The 17,665-nt window shown below is 50.3% G+C and overlaps 1 protein-coding gene across 3 annotated transcripts in view; it reads right to left on the bottom strand.

Annotated features, from left to right (window-relative positions):
• Positions 1–22: 22 nt before the first annotated feature.
• UPF1 (UPF1 RNA helicase and ATPase) overlaps positions 23–17,665 on the bottom strand; it is a 22,798-nt gene continuing 5,155 nt past the window's right edge. The window contains exons 1-24 of one of the 3 annotated variants that reach the window (XM_039702387.1): positions 16,430–16,471; positions 16,200–16,342; positions 15,726–15,815; positions 15,245–15,412; positions 14,267–14,447; positions 13,649–13,810; positions 12,982–13,066; positions 12,749–12,847; positions 12,444–12,561; positions 11,538–11,697; positions 11,291–11,409; positions 10,876–11,040; positions 10,590–10,704; positions 10,207–10,350; positions 9,032–9,245; positions 8,326–8,443; positions 6,939–7,095; positions 5,954–6,096; positions 5,118–5,292; positions 4,414–4,495; positions 3,449–3,610; positions 3,154–3,371; positions 2,711–2,833; positions 23–2,334 (exon numbers count right to left, since the gene is read on the bottom strand). In XM_039702387.1, the coding sequence (XP_039558321.1) occupies positions 2,714–2,833; positions 3,154–3,371; positions 3,449–3,610; positions 4,414–4,495; positions 5,118–5,292; positions 5,954–6,096; positions 6,939–7,095; positions 8,326–8,443; positions 9,032–9,245; positions 10,207–10,350; positions 10,590–10,704; positions 10,876–11,040; positions 11,291–11,409; positions 11,538–11,697; positions 12,444–12,561; positions 12,749–12,847; positions 12,982–13,066; positions 13,649–13,810; positions 14,267–14,447; positions 15,245–15,412; positions 15,726–15,815; positions 16,200–16,342; positions 16,430–16,456 (3,165 nt within the window). In that variant the 5' untranslated portion in view covers positions 16,457–16,471 and the 3' untranslated portion in view covers positions 23–2,334; positions 2,711–2,713. Of the gene's footprint in view, positions 2,335–2,710; positions 2,834–3,153; positions 3,372–3,448; positions 3,611–4,413; positions 4,496–5,117; positions 5,293–5,953; positions 6,097–6,938; positions 7,096–8,325; positions 8,444–9,031; positions 9,246–10,206; positions 10,351–10,589; positions 10,705–10,875; positions 11,041–11,290; positions 11,410–11,537; positions 11,698–12,443; positions 12,562–12,748; positions 12,848–12,981; positions 13,067–13,648; positions 13,811–14,266; positions 14,448–15,244; positions 15,413–15,725; positions 15,816–16,199; positions 16,343–16,429; positions 16,472–17,665 lie in introns of those variants that run through there. The other 2 variants (XM_039702388.1, XM_039702389.1) reach the window with 2 other exon arrangements.

The raw sequence follows: 17,665 nt of genomic DNA, 5'->3' as shown, positions 1-17,665 counted from the left end.
TCATTGAAACTTAAGGGCCACCTTGAATGCAAGAGCTGTTTATTCTTTTTTTTAATTGATGACAAACAGGTTTTAAAACAAAACTGAGACAAAAAAATTAATTAATTAAAAAAAAAGAGTTTTAACACCGTGCTAGCACTGATGTCTGGATTTGTAAAACTCAAAGAGTTTGAACTGCTACAAAGGAAAAAACCAGCACGAAGCAGAGGCAAGCATTCCCAGCAGTGAAAGAAAGGGTGAGGGGAGAGGAGGGGGCTACATTACTCATGGAAAGCTTTGCACAGAGGGGTTCAGCTTAAACCTACCCGAAAAGTCTACGCCACTACGCTGCCTACCAAGGAAAAAAAATTAAAAAGCCCTTCGGCAATGTTAATAAATAAAACAAGTCCATCTCACGAGGAAGGAAGGTGGCCTGTGTCTCCATTCTTTCACTGTTTTAGGATCTAAACTCTGGAGGCTTTGGATGAGAAAAGAATGGGTTTTGTGAGTTGAGATTTTTGTGGTTTTGCAGTTTCTGCAGCTCCCCCCCGGGGCTGGGGGAGCAGGTCCCTCCGGGCTGGGGGTCCCACGCCAGGGCTGCTCTGGGGCAAATCCTGCAAATCCAGGGCAGGCATCTCCAGGAAGGACAGGAATGAAAGGGTTTCCCCTCCCCGGGTACAAAATGGGGTCTGAGCTGTTTGAAGTACATTCAGATGAGAGGTATTTTGAGTTTTTCCCCCCAAAAAAGGACTAGAAACACTTGGAGCCCTTTGAGTGTAAAGCTTAACTCCAGGCCGAGGAACTGCCAGGCTCTGGCTCAGTCTCTGCTGCTGCTGCCAGGGGGAGGCAGAGGTTACTCTAATTCAGGGTCTAGAACGGGCTGGAGGAATCAATTCTCCCTCAGTTCCTAGAAAAGGTTTGGACAGAAATGAAAAGCTCCAAGTGCTCCCTGTGAGTGTTCCAGACGTGGCTCCACCTCAGCGTGGCTGGCACCTCCCAGGCTGACCCCAGCTGGGCTGAGCCCTCTGCTGCCGAGCAGAGCTTCCAGCTCCTCACCCTGCCCCTCTCCTGCCACGAAGCCACCCCAAAGCCTGACCCACTGTCCCAAATCAAACCCAGCTCTGTCTCTCAGAGGCCACCACCTTCCACCACCTGCCTGCCTTGTCCGTCTGTCCATCCTGCTCCTGCAATGGCGTGGAGTCTTCCCTTCCATCCAAAATAATCCCCAATTTCCACTACTCCTCCCCAAGAGCTGTGGGGACCAGAGCAGGCCTGGCTGCACCTTCTCTCCAGGGCCGAAGGGCACAGGAACCCGGCCCCCTTCAAGCAGAAAGTTCATCTTACAGAAAGGCTGTTTTTCACAGAGTAGAGTCCAGACAGTTGCCAATTAAAGCATACAGAAAACACTTTGAAACCCTCCTGCTCGAGCACGCAGGCTCCTCTCACTCTAAACCTATCCCATGTAGGAAGAAGAGGCTGATTGCTGCAACTTGAAATCACACTGAAAGTTCTCAAGGATGGTGCTCTAATTTTTGTTTGAAACAATTTTTTTTGGTTTTTTTTTTAAAGTTTTTTTTTTGTAATATAAGCTTCTCAGAACAAGGATCTAAATCTCCCAGGTCCACCACTAAGAATTCAGAGACAAAACTTCTTAAAAAATTCAGTGCTCTTTTTGAAAGAATCTCTTTAAAACCACCTCGTTCAGAATGTGGGCGACACGATGACAACAAATTTCAGAGCCAGTGTTGGACAACAAAACCTGCACCTCAGAGTTGAGCAGCAGCTGGATTCTGCTTGGCTGGCTGTCACCCAGGCAGGGACTTTCTCTCTCTCTCTTTTTTTCCCCCTTCTCTCAGATACTCTGCTTCTAAAATGTAAACAAGTTCCTGCTAAAATATTCTTAGGCCCCCTCACAAAACGAGCCCAACTCTGAGATGAGGGTTTTCCTCTCCCCATCTGCTCTGAAAAGTTCCTGCCCTGCTCGCACAGAGAAGTATGGAATGAAGTGAAACCTGCTTTGTTAAGGCCCTTCTCCGGAGCTGGGTGACTGGGGGAGCAGGGGCCCAGCTGAGCACTCCTGGCTGAGCTCCGTGCCGTGAGCCAGTCCTCCAGGGCTCTGTCTCCTCTCCTTGTCAGTCTCCTTGTCCCAGTGAGCTCCAGCAGTGGCTCTCTCGCGTGCTCCTCTCTCTCTCTCTCCTCTCGGTTGGTTGCTTTCTTTCTCCTGTTGCTCTCACACAGTGGTGCTTCAGTTTTAGCAGTGGAAAACAGGTATCCATTTTATTTTATTTTTTTTATTACCCAGAATAAAATGCTGATGAACTAAGCTCCACACAAGCTTAGCTCTTCTTCCTCAACCTGGGGGCAGAAGGAGAGCTCAGTTAGGGGAGGGGCTGGGCCAGGCAGGCTGAAACCAGGCAGGGGACAGCTTAAATGGGGGGGGACAACTTAAATCAGGGAGGGGACAGCTCAAAACAGGGAGGGGACAGCTTAAATGGGGGGGGGACAATTTAAATCAGGGAGGGGACAGCTCCAACCAGGCAGGGGACAGCTTAAATGGGGGGGGACAACTTAAATCAGGGAGGGGACAGCTCAAAACAGGGGGAGGGGACAGCTCCAACCAGGGAGGGGACAGCTTAAATGAGGAGGAGGGGATAGTTTAAATTAGGGAGGGGGCAGTTTCAATCAGGGGGAGGGGGCAGTTTGAATCAGAGGGAAGGGACAGGGGTCTTACACTCTAATACTGTGACAGTCCCGTCACTCCACCATGTTGATATGCTCGTTCCCCCTGGTAAGTTGAGTCCTGTGACAGCGCCACGTCAATCTGGGATTTAAACTCATCACCAAGGTAACTGTCCTGCAAGGGGAGAGGTGAGGGAAGCCTCAACGTCAGTGTCCAGCTCAAGTGCAAGGCAGAACCAGGTTCATCATAAAGCTGAGAGCGTTTGGGTTTTTAAAATCTGCTTTTTTTGGTGCAGAATGTCCCTAAATCAAGGGGTTTTGAGCTGTTTATCAGCTGAAGCAACATTTCACTTTCATGGCCCCACCAGTGCAGGCTGTAAATGCTGCAGCTGAGTCACTGAGAGCAGTTTCAGTTTCGTTTCCCTCAGGAGGGAGGAGGTGCAGGCACAGATCACAACACAAATCCCAGGAAAAGCTCCCAAAAGCCACACTCACCTGGGATAATTCCGGCTGGGAGAGCCCAGGCTGACTCATCTGGGAGGGCTGGCTCATGGAGATGTAGCCCTGGGTCAGGGGGCCCTGGGAGAAGGGCTGGGACACCACGTCCTGGCTGGCCTGGCTGTTGGGGAGGTTGGACTGGCTGCTGCCAGGAATCCCAAAGCGGTTTTTCTGGCGCCCGCCTCGGCCCGTCTTCCCTTTGGGAGCCCCACGGCCTGCAAGGAGCCCACAGTGAGACCTGACAGCCAGGCACACCTGGCAGGGCACGGGGTCCCTCCTTTGTGCCCCTCACCTGCAGCGGGGCCGTTGGCCTGGCCGAAGTAGCCCGGGGGGGGCATGGGGGGCATGACGAGGTTGAAGGGGATGGGAATGTTCATGGCAGTGACGTGGCTGGGGCCAGCACTGATCATCCCAATCTGGTCGTGGGTCTGGAAGTACATGTTGGATGGGCGCCCTGGGAGAGAGAGGGGAAGCACAGGGGCTGCAGATCTGGCTGCTCCAGCATCAATCCCAGCCCTGGGGAAGGACGAGCCCCCCCTGTGCCTCGCTGCTCATCCCACACCTGGAGATCCCATCACTCCATCTAGCACAGGCTCAACCTCAGCTCCTCCTCACAGCACCCCCTGAGATCCCTGAAATGCTTCTCACACCCCTTCCCCCTCATTCTGCACTTGCTCTGCACATGTCAGGCTGGGACTCTGTATATTTACAGAGAGCAAAATCCAGGCTCGACACTTTCAGCCCTCAAATTCATCCTCAACATTTTCAGTTGTTCAATTAAATCCCAAACATTTCAGCCTCAAATTCATCCTGAACATCTTCAGCCTCAAATTCACCCACAGCATTTTCACTCCTTAAATTAATTCCATTTTCAACCCTTAAACTCATCCCAAACATTTCAGTCTCAAATTCATCCCAGACACTTCAGTCTCCAATTTACCCCAAGTATTTCAGGCTCAACTTCATCCCAAACATTTTCAGCCCTCAAATTTGTCCCAAACATTTTCAGTCCTTAAATTCATTCCATTTTCAGCCCTTACACTCATCCCAAACACTTTCAGTCTTCCAACTCCATCAATTCCGTTCTCTAATTCCATTTGTGTAGTCTGAAGTTTAGATCTTTAAGAAATTTTAAATTTGCACAAGTATAAAAGCTTTTAAGGAGTTTCAAAGTTTGAAGTGTGTAAGATGTGAGCCCTCAGGGGCTGGTCAGGGAAAAAGCAAGGCCTGAAAGTGAATTTTGGGGATGTGCTTTACCTTGGCTGCTGCGGTCGTAGACAGAGCCAGGGATGATGGCCTCCCGTGCATCATACATGGCAGTGGTCATGAAACGGGCTCCCTGCAGAGATTTGGGCAATCAGGCATTCATCCTCATTTCCTCCCCCCCAGAAAACCTTGCACTGCAGCCTCAGTGGAAGCTATTTTGGGTAAAAATCCATAAAATTCCACAGATGGCACAAATGTTGTGGAAATTAATTCTAACACATAGAAAACTTTTAATTATTATTTCAGCCACATCCTGAACACCAAAAATAAGATTTTCCAGCAGCCTGTCCCAAACTGTGAGAGGTTTGATGAGTTTTCAGTCTATTCTGAGGCCCTGGCAATTCCCTTGCTCCATTCACTGTCCTGTGGTGGCTGCCAGGCTCCCCCAGTAACAATTGATGTTCAAAATCAAGTCTAAAACCTGCAGCTTGAGGGTTAAAACTGACTTTGCCCTTTCTACACAAACCACTTCCTTCATTTCATTCACCTCAAGGTTTACCCCTAATAAAACCCTGCAATTAAAAAGAAATAATGAAGTTTGCTCAGCCCTGGGACATGCTGCACCAGAAATGGAAACTCCTCAAAAATGGGAACTCGTGGGGGTGTGAGGCTGCGTGGGTGGCTCATTCCACCCCTTCAGCATTAATGAAGCCAGCAGGGGCTAACTGGCTGCTGTCAGAGCAGGGGTCACTCACAGGGTTGATGGTGTTGACCAGCTTGCGGGGCTTGCTGAACTGCATGAGGCTCTCGCGCAGGTTGTTCAGGGGCCCCTCCACCAGCACCTTCTGCTCCTTGTAGTAATTGAGGAGGTGATTCCAGAGGGGCTGCTTGGACAGGGCCTTGGGGTTCCCCACGATGATCACCCCGTACCTGGGAGCACAGAGGAACCAAGCTGGTGATGCTAAAGGCAGGTTGGTGTCACCACAGCCCCTGGAGCTCTCTGGGAGCTGCAGGAGGAGCCTGAGGCAGCTGAACTGTTCACAGCAGCCATTCCAGATGTGGCTCAGCAGCTGGAAGGAGATTGCTGCAGGCAGCAGCACAGACTTGCTCCTTCAGGCTCGCTCTGTGTCCCACCAAACCCCCTGTGCTGGATTCCACCCCAGCCTTTGGAGTCAAAGCCATTAAAAAAAGCCAAATGGGCACAAAATGTTTGCTGGAAGTGAAAGCAGCAGATGAAGGGAAGGGATCTGTGCTGAAAATGGGAGGGACACGGTGACTTCCCAAATTTACTGATGCCAAATGGTGCCAGGGGCTGAGATGAGCAGATAAAAATGGCACAGAATGGTTTGGGCTGGAGAGACCTTAAAGCTCATGCAGTGCCAGCCCTGCCAGGGACAGGGACACCTTCCAGCTGCTCCAGCCTGGCCGTGGGCACCTCCAGGGATGGAGCAGCCACAGCTGCTGGGGAATGGCACCCCAGCCCCTCGCCACCCCCAGAGGGAAGAATCCTTTCCCCATCTCCCACCCAGCCCCGAGTCCTGTCCCTCCATCCTCTGCTTTTCCTGCAGCCCCCCACGGCCACACTCCTCACCTGGCTCTTGTCAGGGCCACGTTGAGCCTCCTGGGGTCGTTGAGGAAGCCAATGCCCTGGTGCTCGTTGGCCCTCACACAGGACAGGATGATGAAATCCTTCTCCCTGCCCTGGAAGGCGTCCACGCTCGCAATTTCCACTTCCTGGGACACAGGACAACACCTCAGGCAGGGCAGAGAACAGCTCTGCCAGCAGCAGGCACTGCCAGAGGCTGGCCAGCACTGAGCCTCCCATCAGCTGGCAAAAATGTTGGTTTTGGGGGCAGGAATGATTTGGTAATTCCTCTGAGCACTGAGCAGCTTCCCCAGGGGGAACAGGGAGTCTCAGCTTAGCAGAAATCCCTCTCATGTTCAGTTTTATGGTTCTCCTGTTTCCCCAAAACTGTGCAAAGCAGCTCTCTGCTTGAGGAGGTTGCCAAAAAGTTCTGACTGTTCCAAAATTTTGTAGGATGAGAGGTCCAAATTAGCTCTGAGAAACCTCAGTGAGAGGGACACATCATTCCTGGCACAGGGAAAAATATTTCCACCAAGTTTCCCTGCAGTGAAAACACTGCTCAAGTTCTCAATCTTGCAAAACAAGAGCACATTAAACACAGAGCTGTCCTGTTTGCAGCAGCCCATTTTTCTGTTTGGTGGAGGAGTTTCACTGGTGGCAGGATGTGTTCCCAGGCACATAAATTGTGTGGCCACCAGGATTTATTTGCTTGGTTTCCTGCACGTCCCCTGGCACGGAGGGCTGATGGAGCTCCAAGGTTTTCCACAGTGACCTTTCCCTTCTGTGTCTCACAGGATTTGTTGCAGCCTCTTCCCACACAGATTTTAGCAGGCCTTCCTCCCTTCCCCGTTCCCACTGGTACCTCCTAACTCTTCTCCTTGATTTTAACCAAAACCAACTGAAAAACTCAAACCACTGAGCCTGAAGATGGAATAAGCATTCAAAAGCCTTGAGGATTTCCGAGCCTGTGGGTTTGTGTGTGCAGCAGTACCTGGTAGAGCTTGGTGTGCAGGGAGCCACTGAACTGCATGTACTGCACCAGGTAGGAGCGCTGGCCCTCGTAGGGGGTGATGATGCCAATCTGGTCAGGCTTGGCCCCAGCCTTGAGCAGCTTGGTGGTGATCTTCTCCACGTTGGCAGCCTCCGTCCTGCAGAGCACACTGGGTCAGCCAAGGAGGCTCAGGCCACCAGGGCTCAGTTTTCAGCAAGTTAATGGGATTTAAAAGCCTCCCATGTGAGGGTGCTTCAATGGAAAGATCAATTGTGCTCGAGCACTGCAATTAATTCAGCTGGAGCTCCTCACTCTGGACATGCAGAGAGGAATTTGGGCCAAAACCAACATCCCAAAGGCCTGGGAACCACACAAATGGCACCCCCACCTTCTCAGAGCTGCACAACAAACAGCAAAACCTCCTCAACGCCAAATGGGATTTCTTGCTGGAGTTAAACGTACACGTGGAACTTTTAAAATCAACATCATTCCAAACATCCCCCAGATCCTTCAGCTGCTTTATCTTCAAGCTTTAAATTTAGAATGTTTTGAATGTCAATGCCCCCTATCAGCCAAGCATTGTGCTGTTTGTTTGTGCACAATCTGCTCCACTGTATCCAGTCTTGCACATGCTGCTCAGGAAACAGACTGAGATTAAAAATATCTCAGCTGATATTTTTTTCACAAGTTGGGCTGGTTTCCCTGCCAGGCACGTGAACAACCAAGACCCAAGAGGAGCAGATTTTACATTTATTTGTTGAATAAAAGTTTGAATGTGCATAAAAGGGATAGGAAAAAAAAAGTTCATCTCAATCCCTTTTGAAGTAAATCTGAGATTTAGGAGTCTGCTTGAGGAGTTACTGGAATTCAAAATGTGACTTGATCAGCAATTCCTGCTGGCCCAAATTCATCCACAGCAGGCATTCCATCATGCCCTGCTCCTTCTGCACCCAGTGAGGGAGAGCTGCTCCACACAGCAGCCCAGCCCAGCCTGAGCTGCCCTGGTGCCTTTTCCTCCTGCTCTGCAGTGAGAGCAGCCCAGGGCAGAGCAGCTCTGAGAGGCAGCTCAGGCTGCAGCCCCGATGGAGGCTGTGAGGGAGGCACAAAGGATTTACCACGAGAGGCAGCAGCCCTGCCCTGCCCTGCCCTGCCCGCCGAGCCACAGCTGTGCTCACCTGCTCAGGTAAGGGAGAGGTGCCCGAGCTGTGCTCACCTGTTCAGGTGAGAGGTGCCCGAGCTGTGCTCACCTGCTCAGGTGAGAGGTGCCCGAGCTGTGCTCACCTGTTCAGGTAAGAGGTGCCCGAGCTGTGCTCACCTGTTCAGGTAAGTGAGAGGTGCCCGAGCTGTGCTCACCTGCTCAGGTGAGAGGTGCCCGAGCTGTGCTCACCTGTTCAGGTAAGAGGTGCCCGAGCTGGCAATCTCCTCCTGCCCCTGGGTCACGTAGAAGAACATGGGCTTGTCAGGCTGGGGCCACTGGAAATCAAAGCCTTTCTTCACCCTGTCAGCTGAGGAGCACAGCAACAGGAGCAGAGCAAATCAGCAACACCACTTGGCAATTTCCATATCAAAGAGCCTCAAAATGAGGCGTGATGCAAATTTTTTTATTAAAAAACCAAACCCAGATGAGAGAATGCCTGCTTTGATCCCTGCTCAAGATTTGCAGCTCTCCCCAAAGGCTCAGAAACCTTTAGTGTCACTCTCTTTTCAGAGGATCATTTCAATATAAAATATTATTCACTCTCCAGGTTGTTCCAACAGCACCAACACCTTCCAGGCCATGGAAACAGAAACTAGCAGGGCTGACCCCAAAATGAACAGGACTAACCCCAAACTGAACAGGACTAACCCCACATTGAACAGGACTAACTAACCCCAAACTGAACAGGGCTAACCCCAATGAACACGACTAACCCCAATGAACAGGACTATCACAGAATGAAGCCAGCCAGGTTTCCATGATGGAAGGGGAACATTTGGTGTCCCTCCCCCGGGAAGGTGGCTGCTCAGCACTGCTCCCTGCTGTGTCCCCAGGCTCCACTTCCGAGGCGATGCCAGGCCCCGCTCTGTGCCCAGGGCTGGCAGCAGCCCCTCACCTGCCGTGACGCCGTTCTGCAGCGAGCCCTCGTAGAAGATGTTGGAGGGGAAGGCGCTGAGCGCGGGGTGCATGCGGTACTGCACCTGCAGCCGGATGGGCCGGATGCCCAGCACCACCAGCCGCTCGAACAGCGACTGCGACAGCCCCGCCTTGGCTGCCTTCTTGCACATCACCACGGGCCCCAGCTGGCAGTGGTCACCCACCAGGATCAGCTGCGGGAACAGTTTGGGGACAGGTGGGTTTGGGTGCTGGAGCTTTGTTTGGAGTAACAGAAATATCTACGGGGGATGGAGATGTGGGGATCTTCAATCCCACCCCGTGCCACTTCCCACCATCCCAGGCTGCTCCAGCCTGGCCTTGGGCACTGCCAGGGATGCAGGGGCAGCCACAGCTGCTCTGGGAACTCCATCCCATTCCCTCCCAGCCAGGAATCCCTCCCCAGTATCCCACCCCAATCTCCCTTTGCCCAGTTTAAATCCATTCCCTTTGTCCTGTCCCTCCATCCTTGTCCCAGTCCCTCTCCAGCTCTCTTGGAGCCCCTTTAGGTCCTGGAAGGGCTCTGAGCTCTCCCGGGAACTTCTCTTTTCCAACCTGGCCTTGGACAATCCCAGGCACAAAGCAGCCACAGCTTCTCTGGGAATTCCATCCCAGTCCCTCCCCTCCCTCACAGAAACGATTTCCCCTAAATATAAAATCCAAACCCACTCTCTGTCAGTTTAAACCAGTCCCTGACATATCAGGAATTAATCATTCTAACTTGTGATAGGCTTCAGCTCTCCCCAAAGGCTCAGAAACCTTTAGTGTCACTCTTTTCAGATGATCATTTTATATGAAAATCTTGGTAGTGTTCCAGGTTGTTCCAACAGCACCAACACCTTCCAGGCCACGGAAACAGAAACTAGCAGGGCTGACCCTAAATGGACAGGGCTGACCCCAAATGAACAGGGCTGACCCCAAATGAACAGGGCTGATCCCAAAATGGACAGGGCTGACCCCAAACGGACAGGGCTGACCCCAAACGGACAGGGCTGACCCCAAACGGACAGGGCTGACCCCAAATAAAGTCAGGTGAGTTTATGTTACAGAAAAGGAAAATGCTGTGTGCCCGCACTGGGAACGTGGCTGCTCCCTGCTGTGTTCCCAGACTCCCTTCAGGGAACCTGGGGGGGTTACCTGCTTTGCCCCCAGCACCACGGGCACCATGCACTCGGGCTCGGTGGCCTGCGTGCTCTCGTCGATGAGGATGGAGCGGAACTGCATCTTGGCCAGCCGGGGGTCCCCAGCTCCCACACACGTGCAGCAGATCACATCAGCGTTCTGGGGGGGACAGGGGTCAGCAAGCATGGATTTGGTGTAGCAGCGAGGATCTGGGGTGGCAGCAGGGGCTTGAGGGGGCAGCAAGGATTTGGGGGGGCGGCCCCAGGAATTTGGGGGGAACAGCCCCGGGGATTTGGGGGGAACAGCCCCAGGGATTTAGGGGGGCAGCCCCAGGGATTTGGGGGCACAGGGATCTAGGGGGGCAGCCCCGGGGATTTGGGGGCAGCCCTGGCCCTCACCATGAGCAGCTCCCGCTCTGCCGTGCGCTTCAGCGCCCGGTAACGCTTCTCATCAGCAGAGGAAAGTTCTCCAGTCTCATCCTTGAGCTGCTGCAGCTTCTGAAGCTCTGGCATGCTGAAAAACCCAGGAAATTCTGCCTTACAGCCCAAGCAGCTTTGGAGGATTGCGGTGAAAGCCATTTTTAACTAAAGCAAAACAACCCCACCAAGCAAACAACGGCGCTGCGGTGCCAACACCCCCAGCTCTTCAGGGACACCAGGAGTGGAGGTTTTCCCTCCTGCTCACCTGTCCATGTTCCTGATCTGGTTGTGCAGGGCCAGGAAGGACACGGGCGAGTCGATGGCCTCGCGGCTCTTGGCACACAGGCGAACCACCTTGAGGCCAGTCTGGTGGATCTTCTCGGTCAGCTGGTCCACAGCGATGTTGCTGGGGGCACACACCAGCACAGGCCTGGGGAAACCAGCCACAAATCAGCCACAAATCTCAATTAACTGGAATTCCTTTCCACTAGACTTGAAATAATATATAACTAGTAACACATCCCCTCAGAATGTGCTGGGAAAGAGAATTTTGTGCAAGGAGCCCAAGTCTCCCCAGAAAATCCAGTTCAATGACACAAAGTATTTTTGCTTTTTAAATCAAGGTGATTCTTTGCATGAATCCACCTCACGCATAAAGGCCCAGAGAGAGCAGCTCTCACCCATTGCCCTGCCTGGCCAGGTGATACACGATGGTGGCTGATGTCACTGTTTTCCCAGTGCCAGGGGGACCCTGGATAAGGCTCAGAGGACGCTGCAGGACGGTCTTGACAGCATAAACCTAAAAAAAAATTCAATAAAAAAAAAGGTTGATTGTTATTTAACATTCCCAGCACAGGATTTGAGCTGTTTAACCTCTATTTATAAATCCTCTCTGTCATCCCTGGCAGTGAGAGGAGATGAGGTTACCTGAGAGTGGTTGAGATCAGGGAGCCCCTGGGCTGTGAAGCGTTTTGGCAGCTGGCATTTGATGATGACATCTTCCACCTCGTGGCCCAGCAGTTTGTGGTAAATGTACCCAGACACTGAGGTCTCATCCACTGCAAATGTTTTCAGGGCACTCTGCATCCTGAAATGAAGGAAAAGCAGGGAAATTACTCCTAAAGATCAGTGTGAAGCACCCCAGGTGTCCTACAGCAGGTATCAGACACAAATGGGAAAGAACAACAGCCAACACTTATTAACAGAGTTAGAATCACAGAAATTGCACTCTGAGAACACTGATTTTGCTTTTTCCCCGTGTGAACATTACAAGGCACTCCCAGAGAAATGTGGAGAGGAACACCAGCTTTGGTGACAGAATCTGGGTCAGTAATTTGAGGTGCAAGAACCCGAGACAGGAATTTAGGTGCAAGATTTGAAGAAAATTTGCAGCCATAATGAATAAAATAATAGGATAAGAGCAGATAATAATAATAGGATGTATTACTAATAGGAAATTCTAATAACAGGGTAAGAAGCCAACTCCTGTCTTACCAAACACAGTCTTGGCTGAAGCCTGTGGGCCCCACAGCCAAATTCTGATATTTTAACAGTTTAAAGCAATTTCAGGAAGCTCAATTATAAGATTGTTTTTCTTCTTCTGTTTCAAGTATTATTAAACAGAAGGTAAATGTCTCCCTTTGATGTCTTTGCAACAAACCCTTCAAAATGAGAAAAACTGGCCATTTTGTGCCACTAATTCCATTTCTGAACCAGGTACCAGGCACTGAGATCTCTGATGGGTGCTGCCAAACCAAGACCAATTTTTTGGTTGAAAAACACTCAGTGAAGGCAAAGAACAAAAGCTCTACAGAGAGTGAGTGCAGCGAGTACCTGTCAAAGGAAGTGGATTTCCAGACAAAATCCACCTGGAAGTTGTGAGTGACCTCCACGGGAGCTCCCACGCTGCTCCTCAGCTCGATGGCTATCTCATCACCATAATCTGTAGAACCTCGTTAAGTAGTAATTTTGAGCAAAAATTGGAATTTTATTCTCCCCAATTTTGGTGATTTTCTTCAGCAGATCCCCTGCCCACCCCGAATTTGAAATTAGCAGAGAATTATTTTTGGGCATAATGAATAACTTGTTAATGATGCAGCTGCGGGCTGGCCCTGCCGAGGCTCTCAAGCAAAGGATACTGTCAGGAACTTTGATCACGTGCCCAATTCCCTTCCAGAGGGGGGCCAGGTCTCCCTTGTACCTCAGGCAGATCTCATCTCCTTGCATGAGGCGCATGTCTGCAAAGGAAGGGGGAAAAAGCTCTGAGCAACCACAAAAGCCTTGCAGGGCCTCCCCAGGCCAGCCCTCAGAGCTGGTTTTAGTCAGAAGGTACAAAAAAACCCTGGCAAAGAGACAGTGCAGGTGTCCTCACCTGAATCAGTCTTTGGCAAAGTGAAATAAGCAATTCTCTTCTTGTTCAAGCCCAGGTCCCACCTGACTGTGATGTTATCTTGGGTCTGAGGGTACAAAAAGAGCATCTATTATTTTCTTGAAGAATTGTTTGCCAAGCACCACAGTCCTGTGTTTCAGAAGGGTGCAGAAATGACAAAACTTGCTGTTCCCATGTCACAAGAATCTGTATTCATTGCTGTGGCTGAGTTCACAGCACCTGCAGAAGGTGAGTTCTGTTCTGAGAGCTAATGGTGAGAAACAAAGTCCTGCTCACCAGCTGTGCAATTCTGCCCCTCTTCAAACACCCATTAAATGTTTCCAGGAGCTCTCCGAACTCCCTTTCCCTGCCAGCTTCTGAGGGTAACAAACAGCTGCACTTGTGGGACAGAAGGTGGTTTTTGGAAAGAAAAGCTTGAACACAGGAAAGGTGAGAAGTTCCCAAGTGTTTCAAGCTCTCAAACCCCCTCACTGTGAGGGTTCTGGCTCTGCTCTCACAGCACCATCTCTGCTGATATCCCAGTGCTGCTACAGCACAGCAACTCAAACATTTATTTACTGCACTCGAGGTTTCATTTGGGGCTGTAATTCCATGTTTGACCCCAGCACTGGTCAGGAGTCCCTCAAAATGCACATTTCACATATTTTACCTGAGATTCCTTGAGTTTCTTGTCATAATCTGCCTCAAGCTTGACCAGAGGACCAAATATATTTTGGTATTGATAAGCATCTTCATATCTAAGCAGGACATGCTGGGGTTCCTCATCAACACCAGGTTTTTCCAAGTCCTCGAGGGTTGCAGATGGATTTTCCTGGAAATAAAAGCAGAGATGTTTTGTTTCACAGTTTGAAACATGAAAATTGACATCAGGACTGGTAAAACTGTGTTTTACTGATACAGGGAGTGATACCAAGGTGGAACCACCCTTAAAGCTACACCAGGGCATTACAGATCACATTAAACCCAGTTTAAATTTTAAAGGATGCACAAAAAACCTCTCAAAAGCTCCATAAGGGAATGAGCAACAATTCCCTGCTCTGCTGGGCACCACTTAAAGCAGAAATACTTGGAAGTCTTGATATGAGCAAGGAAAGTTGATTTTCAGCTTGGTGAAGCTTTCAACAATTTCCTGAATGCTCTGCCCACTGTGGCACTGCAGGATTTAAACCTCGTGTGACTTCTGCCTTCCAGAGCTCCTAAAAGCCTTGTCCTCCTTTTAAAAACCCCTCAGAAGTGGTAAGACAAGGGCAGAAAGCCCAGGCTGTACCTTCCAGAGCTCCTCCAGTTTGTTGATCTGCTGGGCTGTGATCTGGCGGGCGCGGAGCTGCTCCTGCTCCGAGGGGATCTTCACCAGCCACGAGAGGAAGCAGCGGTCCTGGATCAGGGGCTGCCACTGGGAGCTGTCCCAGTTGATGTCCTTCAGGCTGCTCTGGCTGGCACACGGCTGCCTGCAGGACCAAAGCACAGCCAGGATTGGGACACCACACAAAGCCAGGCAGAGTCTGGTGTGGAGGGGGCAAACTGGGCTGGTGTGCTCCTGAAACTGCTCAAAACCAGGGAAACTCCAAGCAAAACAACCCCAGCCTGCTGGGGAAACTCACTTCTCAGTTCTTATTTCAGTACTGTGAGAAGTGTTGTTTGGGTGTTTCCAGGACTGAAAATGCATTTAAAATATTAAATATGACACCTTTGGAGGTGGTTAGAACCCATGAAGAGTGTGCACACACAGACCAGATAAAGAGGTTGTTTCCCAAACAGAACTCCCTCCACAGAAATACAACTTCTACTGGCAACCACACAGTGACAGCACCGAATTAAAACACACACAATTATAAATTTTCTGTTCTGACTTAGCCTGTCAGAACAATTTCTCATTTATTGTGGCCTCAAATGACTCTGTGAGCTGAGAGAAAAACACCCTGAGAGAGAGTCACTGTTCCATGGCTGCAGTCACTTCCTGAAGGGAGCTGTGGCTCTCCCAAAGCTCAAAAAAGAGGGGAAAACACCTTTCTGAAATAAAGGAATGCAGAATTTAGGAAAAAAAAAACCCTTTTCTACAGAACTGAGATGTTTGCCCACCATAACAGAACTCCCTTTGCTGCATTATCCGTCTGCATCCCTGAACTTTGCATGACCACTGAAGGAAAAACGGTGGCAAACCAGAACACTGGGCCAAAACAAAAGCAAGGGCTGCTTTTCACAAAACCAGACAGAGGAGAGAGCTGGGAGCAGAGCCTTGCCTCACCTGCACAGCAGGACCACCACGGAGTCAGCCTTGGCTGGGATGAAGCCCAGCAGGAAGACGTTGCGGCAGCCGCAGTTGTAGCACTCCAGCACGGTCTCTCCCAGGGGCCCGTCCTTGTGCAGGGTCACCTCCTTGCACTTGGCTCTCACCAGGTGGTTCACAATGTGGCTGCAAGCAAGCAGCACAGGTTTACAGCAGACTGCCAGCACCTTCATACCACAAACACCTCTGGTAGCAATTAGGGACACGTGAATAAATCTATTTATCGTGGCACATTGGGAGGATGTGGCTCTCTCCATCCCAGCTGGGAACATTTCTCAGTGCATGGGTGCTCTGAGAGAAAAATAAATGGGTATAAAGTTGTGTTTGGTTCTCTCCATCCATGCAGAGAACATTCCTCAGTGCACGGGTGCTCTGAGAGTGAAAAGAAGAAGAACTGGGCACAAAGCTGACTTTGTCATTTCATGATTTCCTCCTTTACCTGCCAGAGGTGTTCCCACGGCCGTTGCAGAACCATTTCTTGCTGGTGTTGCAGTAAACCACACAGGCAGGGTCGTGGATCCCACAGTAGCTGCAATTGCAAAGGGAAAGCAGCGAGTGATTGGTTATTGCTGAGAGGAAACCCCAAACCCAAGCTCCAACTGGATTCACAGGGCACCAAAATTAGGGGAAGTGGAAACTGGGGAACATCAGGGCTGGGAGAAGCATCAAACAGGAGCCAAACTTCTGCTGTGAGTCACAAATATTTTAATATTTGATATTTTAAATATTAATCTTAAAAATTCTTGATATTTAATGTTCTCATCACTGGGGTGGCTGAGCCTGGGGTTCCTCCCCTAGGGAGCTCTGAGCTGGCCAGAAGGGGACGTGGCAGCTCCAAATCTGTTCCAGAGATCCCAGAGCAGCCCAGGGAGGGTTCCCAAAGCCCCTTTCCCCCGTGCCCCTGGAGCCCCACCTGCAGGCGTGCACGGGGAGGTCCTTGGTGTAGTAAGTGTCCTCCTCATCCTCCTCGAAGTTGAGCTCTGCCAGGAGCTGGCTGGTCTTGGCCACGCTCTCATCCACAGCTCCGTTCTGCAGGATCCCATCAGGGCCGTTCACCTGGCATGGGGGGCACACCAAAATCAGCCCCAAAATCCCCTGTGGCACCAAAACCCCCCAGCCAAGAGCCCAGAGCACTGCACACACCCACTGTGCAAGCAGGATCTGCTCCATCAGCTCCTGTTTTCCAGCATTATTTCAACTCCAACTGCTAAGTTGGAATCAAGTTTCCAGGAGGAGATTGCTTTCCTGCAGATTGTACTTTTCCATCCAATCCCACAATCAATACTTGCTCCATCACCTCCTGTTCCACAGGATTATTTAAACTCCAACTGATAAGCAGCAAAACAAGAGACTGCTTTTCTGCAGTTACATTTTTCCACAGCCTTACATAACAAAATTCCATCTCAACAATTCCAGCAGCTCTTTTCTCCCCCTGTTTTTTATTCCAGAGATCCACCTGGGAACAGGAATTTTCCCCCCCTATTCCTGCATCCACCATGGACTGCCAGAACCACAGAATTCTGCAACATTTGGTGCTGTCTCAGCAACTTTCCCACCCCCAGCCTTTCTCCTGACCAAAATAACTCCATTTTTTGGCACTTTTAGCACCAGGAGGTGGGGATGTCACGCTGGGATTTTGGCATGGCCACTGCAGGTGTTGCCCCCTGGGCTTCCCAGGTGTCCCGGTTTAATTCCTGCAGCCCTGAGGGGCTTTAGCACCTCAACACTGAGCTGGGAAAGACCCCAACATTTGGTTTATTCTCTGCCTTCTTCAGCCAAGATCCCACCAAAAGCTGAACAGGGATAAGTTTATCTTAATCCCTGTTTCTTTTGAGTGGAAAATGTGGGAAAGGGGCCACCAAAGTGACTGGAATATTCACAACACATCTGAGGGGAGTGCTGGGGTCATTTCCCTATCAAAGGGGTAATTAACACCCCCCAATGTTTGTAAAGTAAAGACTGATTTATAATTTTTAAGCAGCCAAACAGGACAAAAGTCACTCAAGGCCTTTGTTTCTGAATAGAATATTTTAACAACTTAGGTTTAATGCAATTTCTCTGGGAGGTGCAACTTAATTCTGACAGAAAGCTGAGAACACAAAACCTTTTGTGAAAGACATCAAAAAGAAATTAAAAAGTTGCCCTCTTCAAGCTGTAGTGAAACAAACTCAGCTTATTCCTCATTTAGAGATGCCCATTAAAAATGCAACAGCCACTTGCAAGAGTCAAAGTGCAAAGCCAACTTCCCACTTGCCCTGAGCCATCAGGCCCTGCCCTCAAAGCCACCAGCTGTTCCAGCCCTGCAAATGAAATGAGGAGCATTTAAACAAAGCAAAACAAATAAATGGGCTGGCTTTTATTGGTGTTATCTCCAAGCTC

The sequence above is a fragment of the Passer montanus genome, unplaced genomic scaffold, assembly GCF_014805655.1.
Source record: "Passer montanus isolate IOZ18808 unplaced genomic scaffold, ASM1480565v1 scaffold156, whole genome shotgun sequence".
Taxonomy (NCBI): Eukaryota; Metazoa; Chordata; class Aves; order Passeriformes; family Passeridae; genus Passer; species Passer montanus.
The sequence above is the reverse complement of the archived record's forward strand: the minus strand, read 5'-3'. Positions and strand labels throughout refer to the sequence as shown.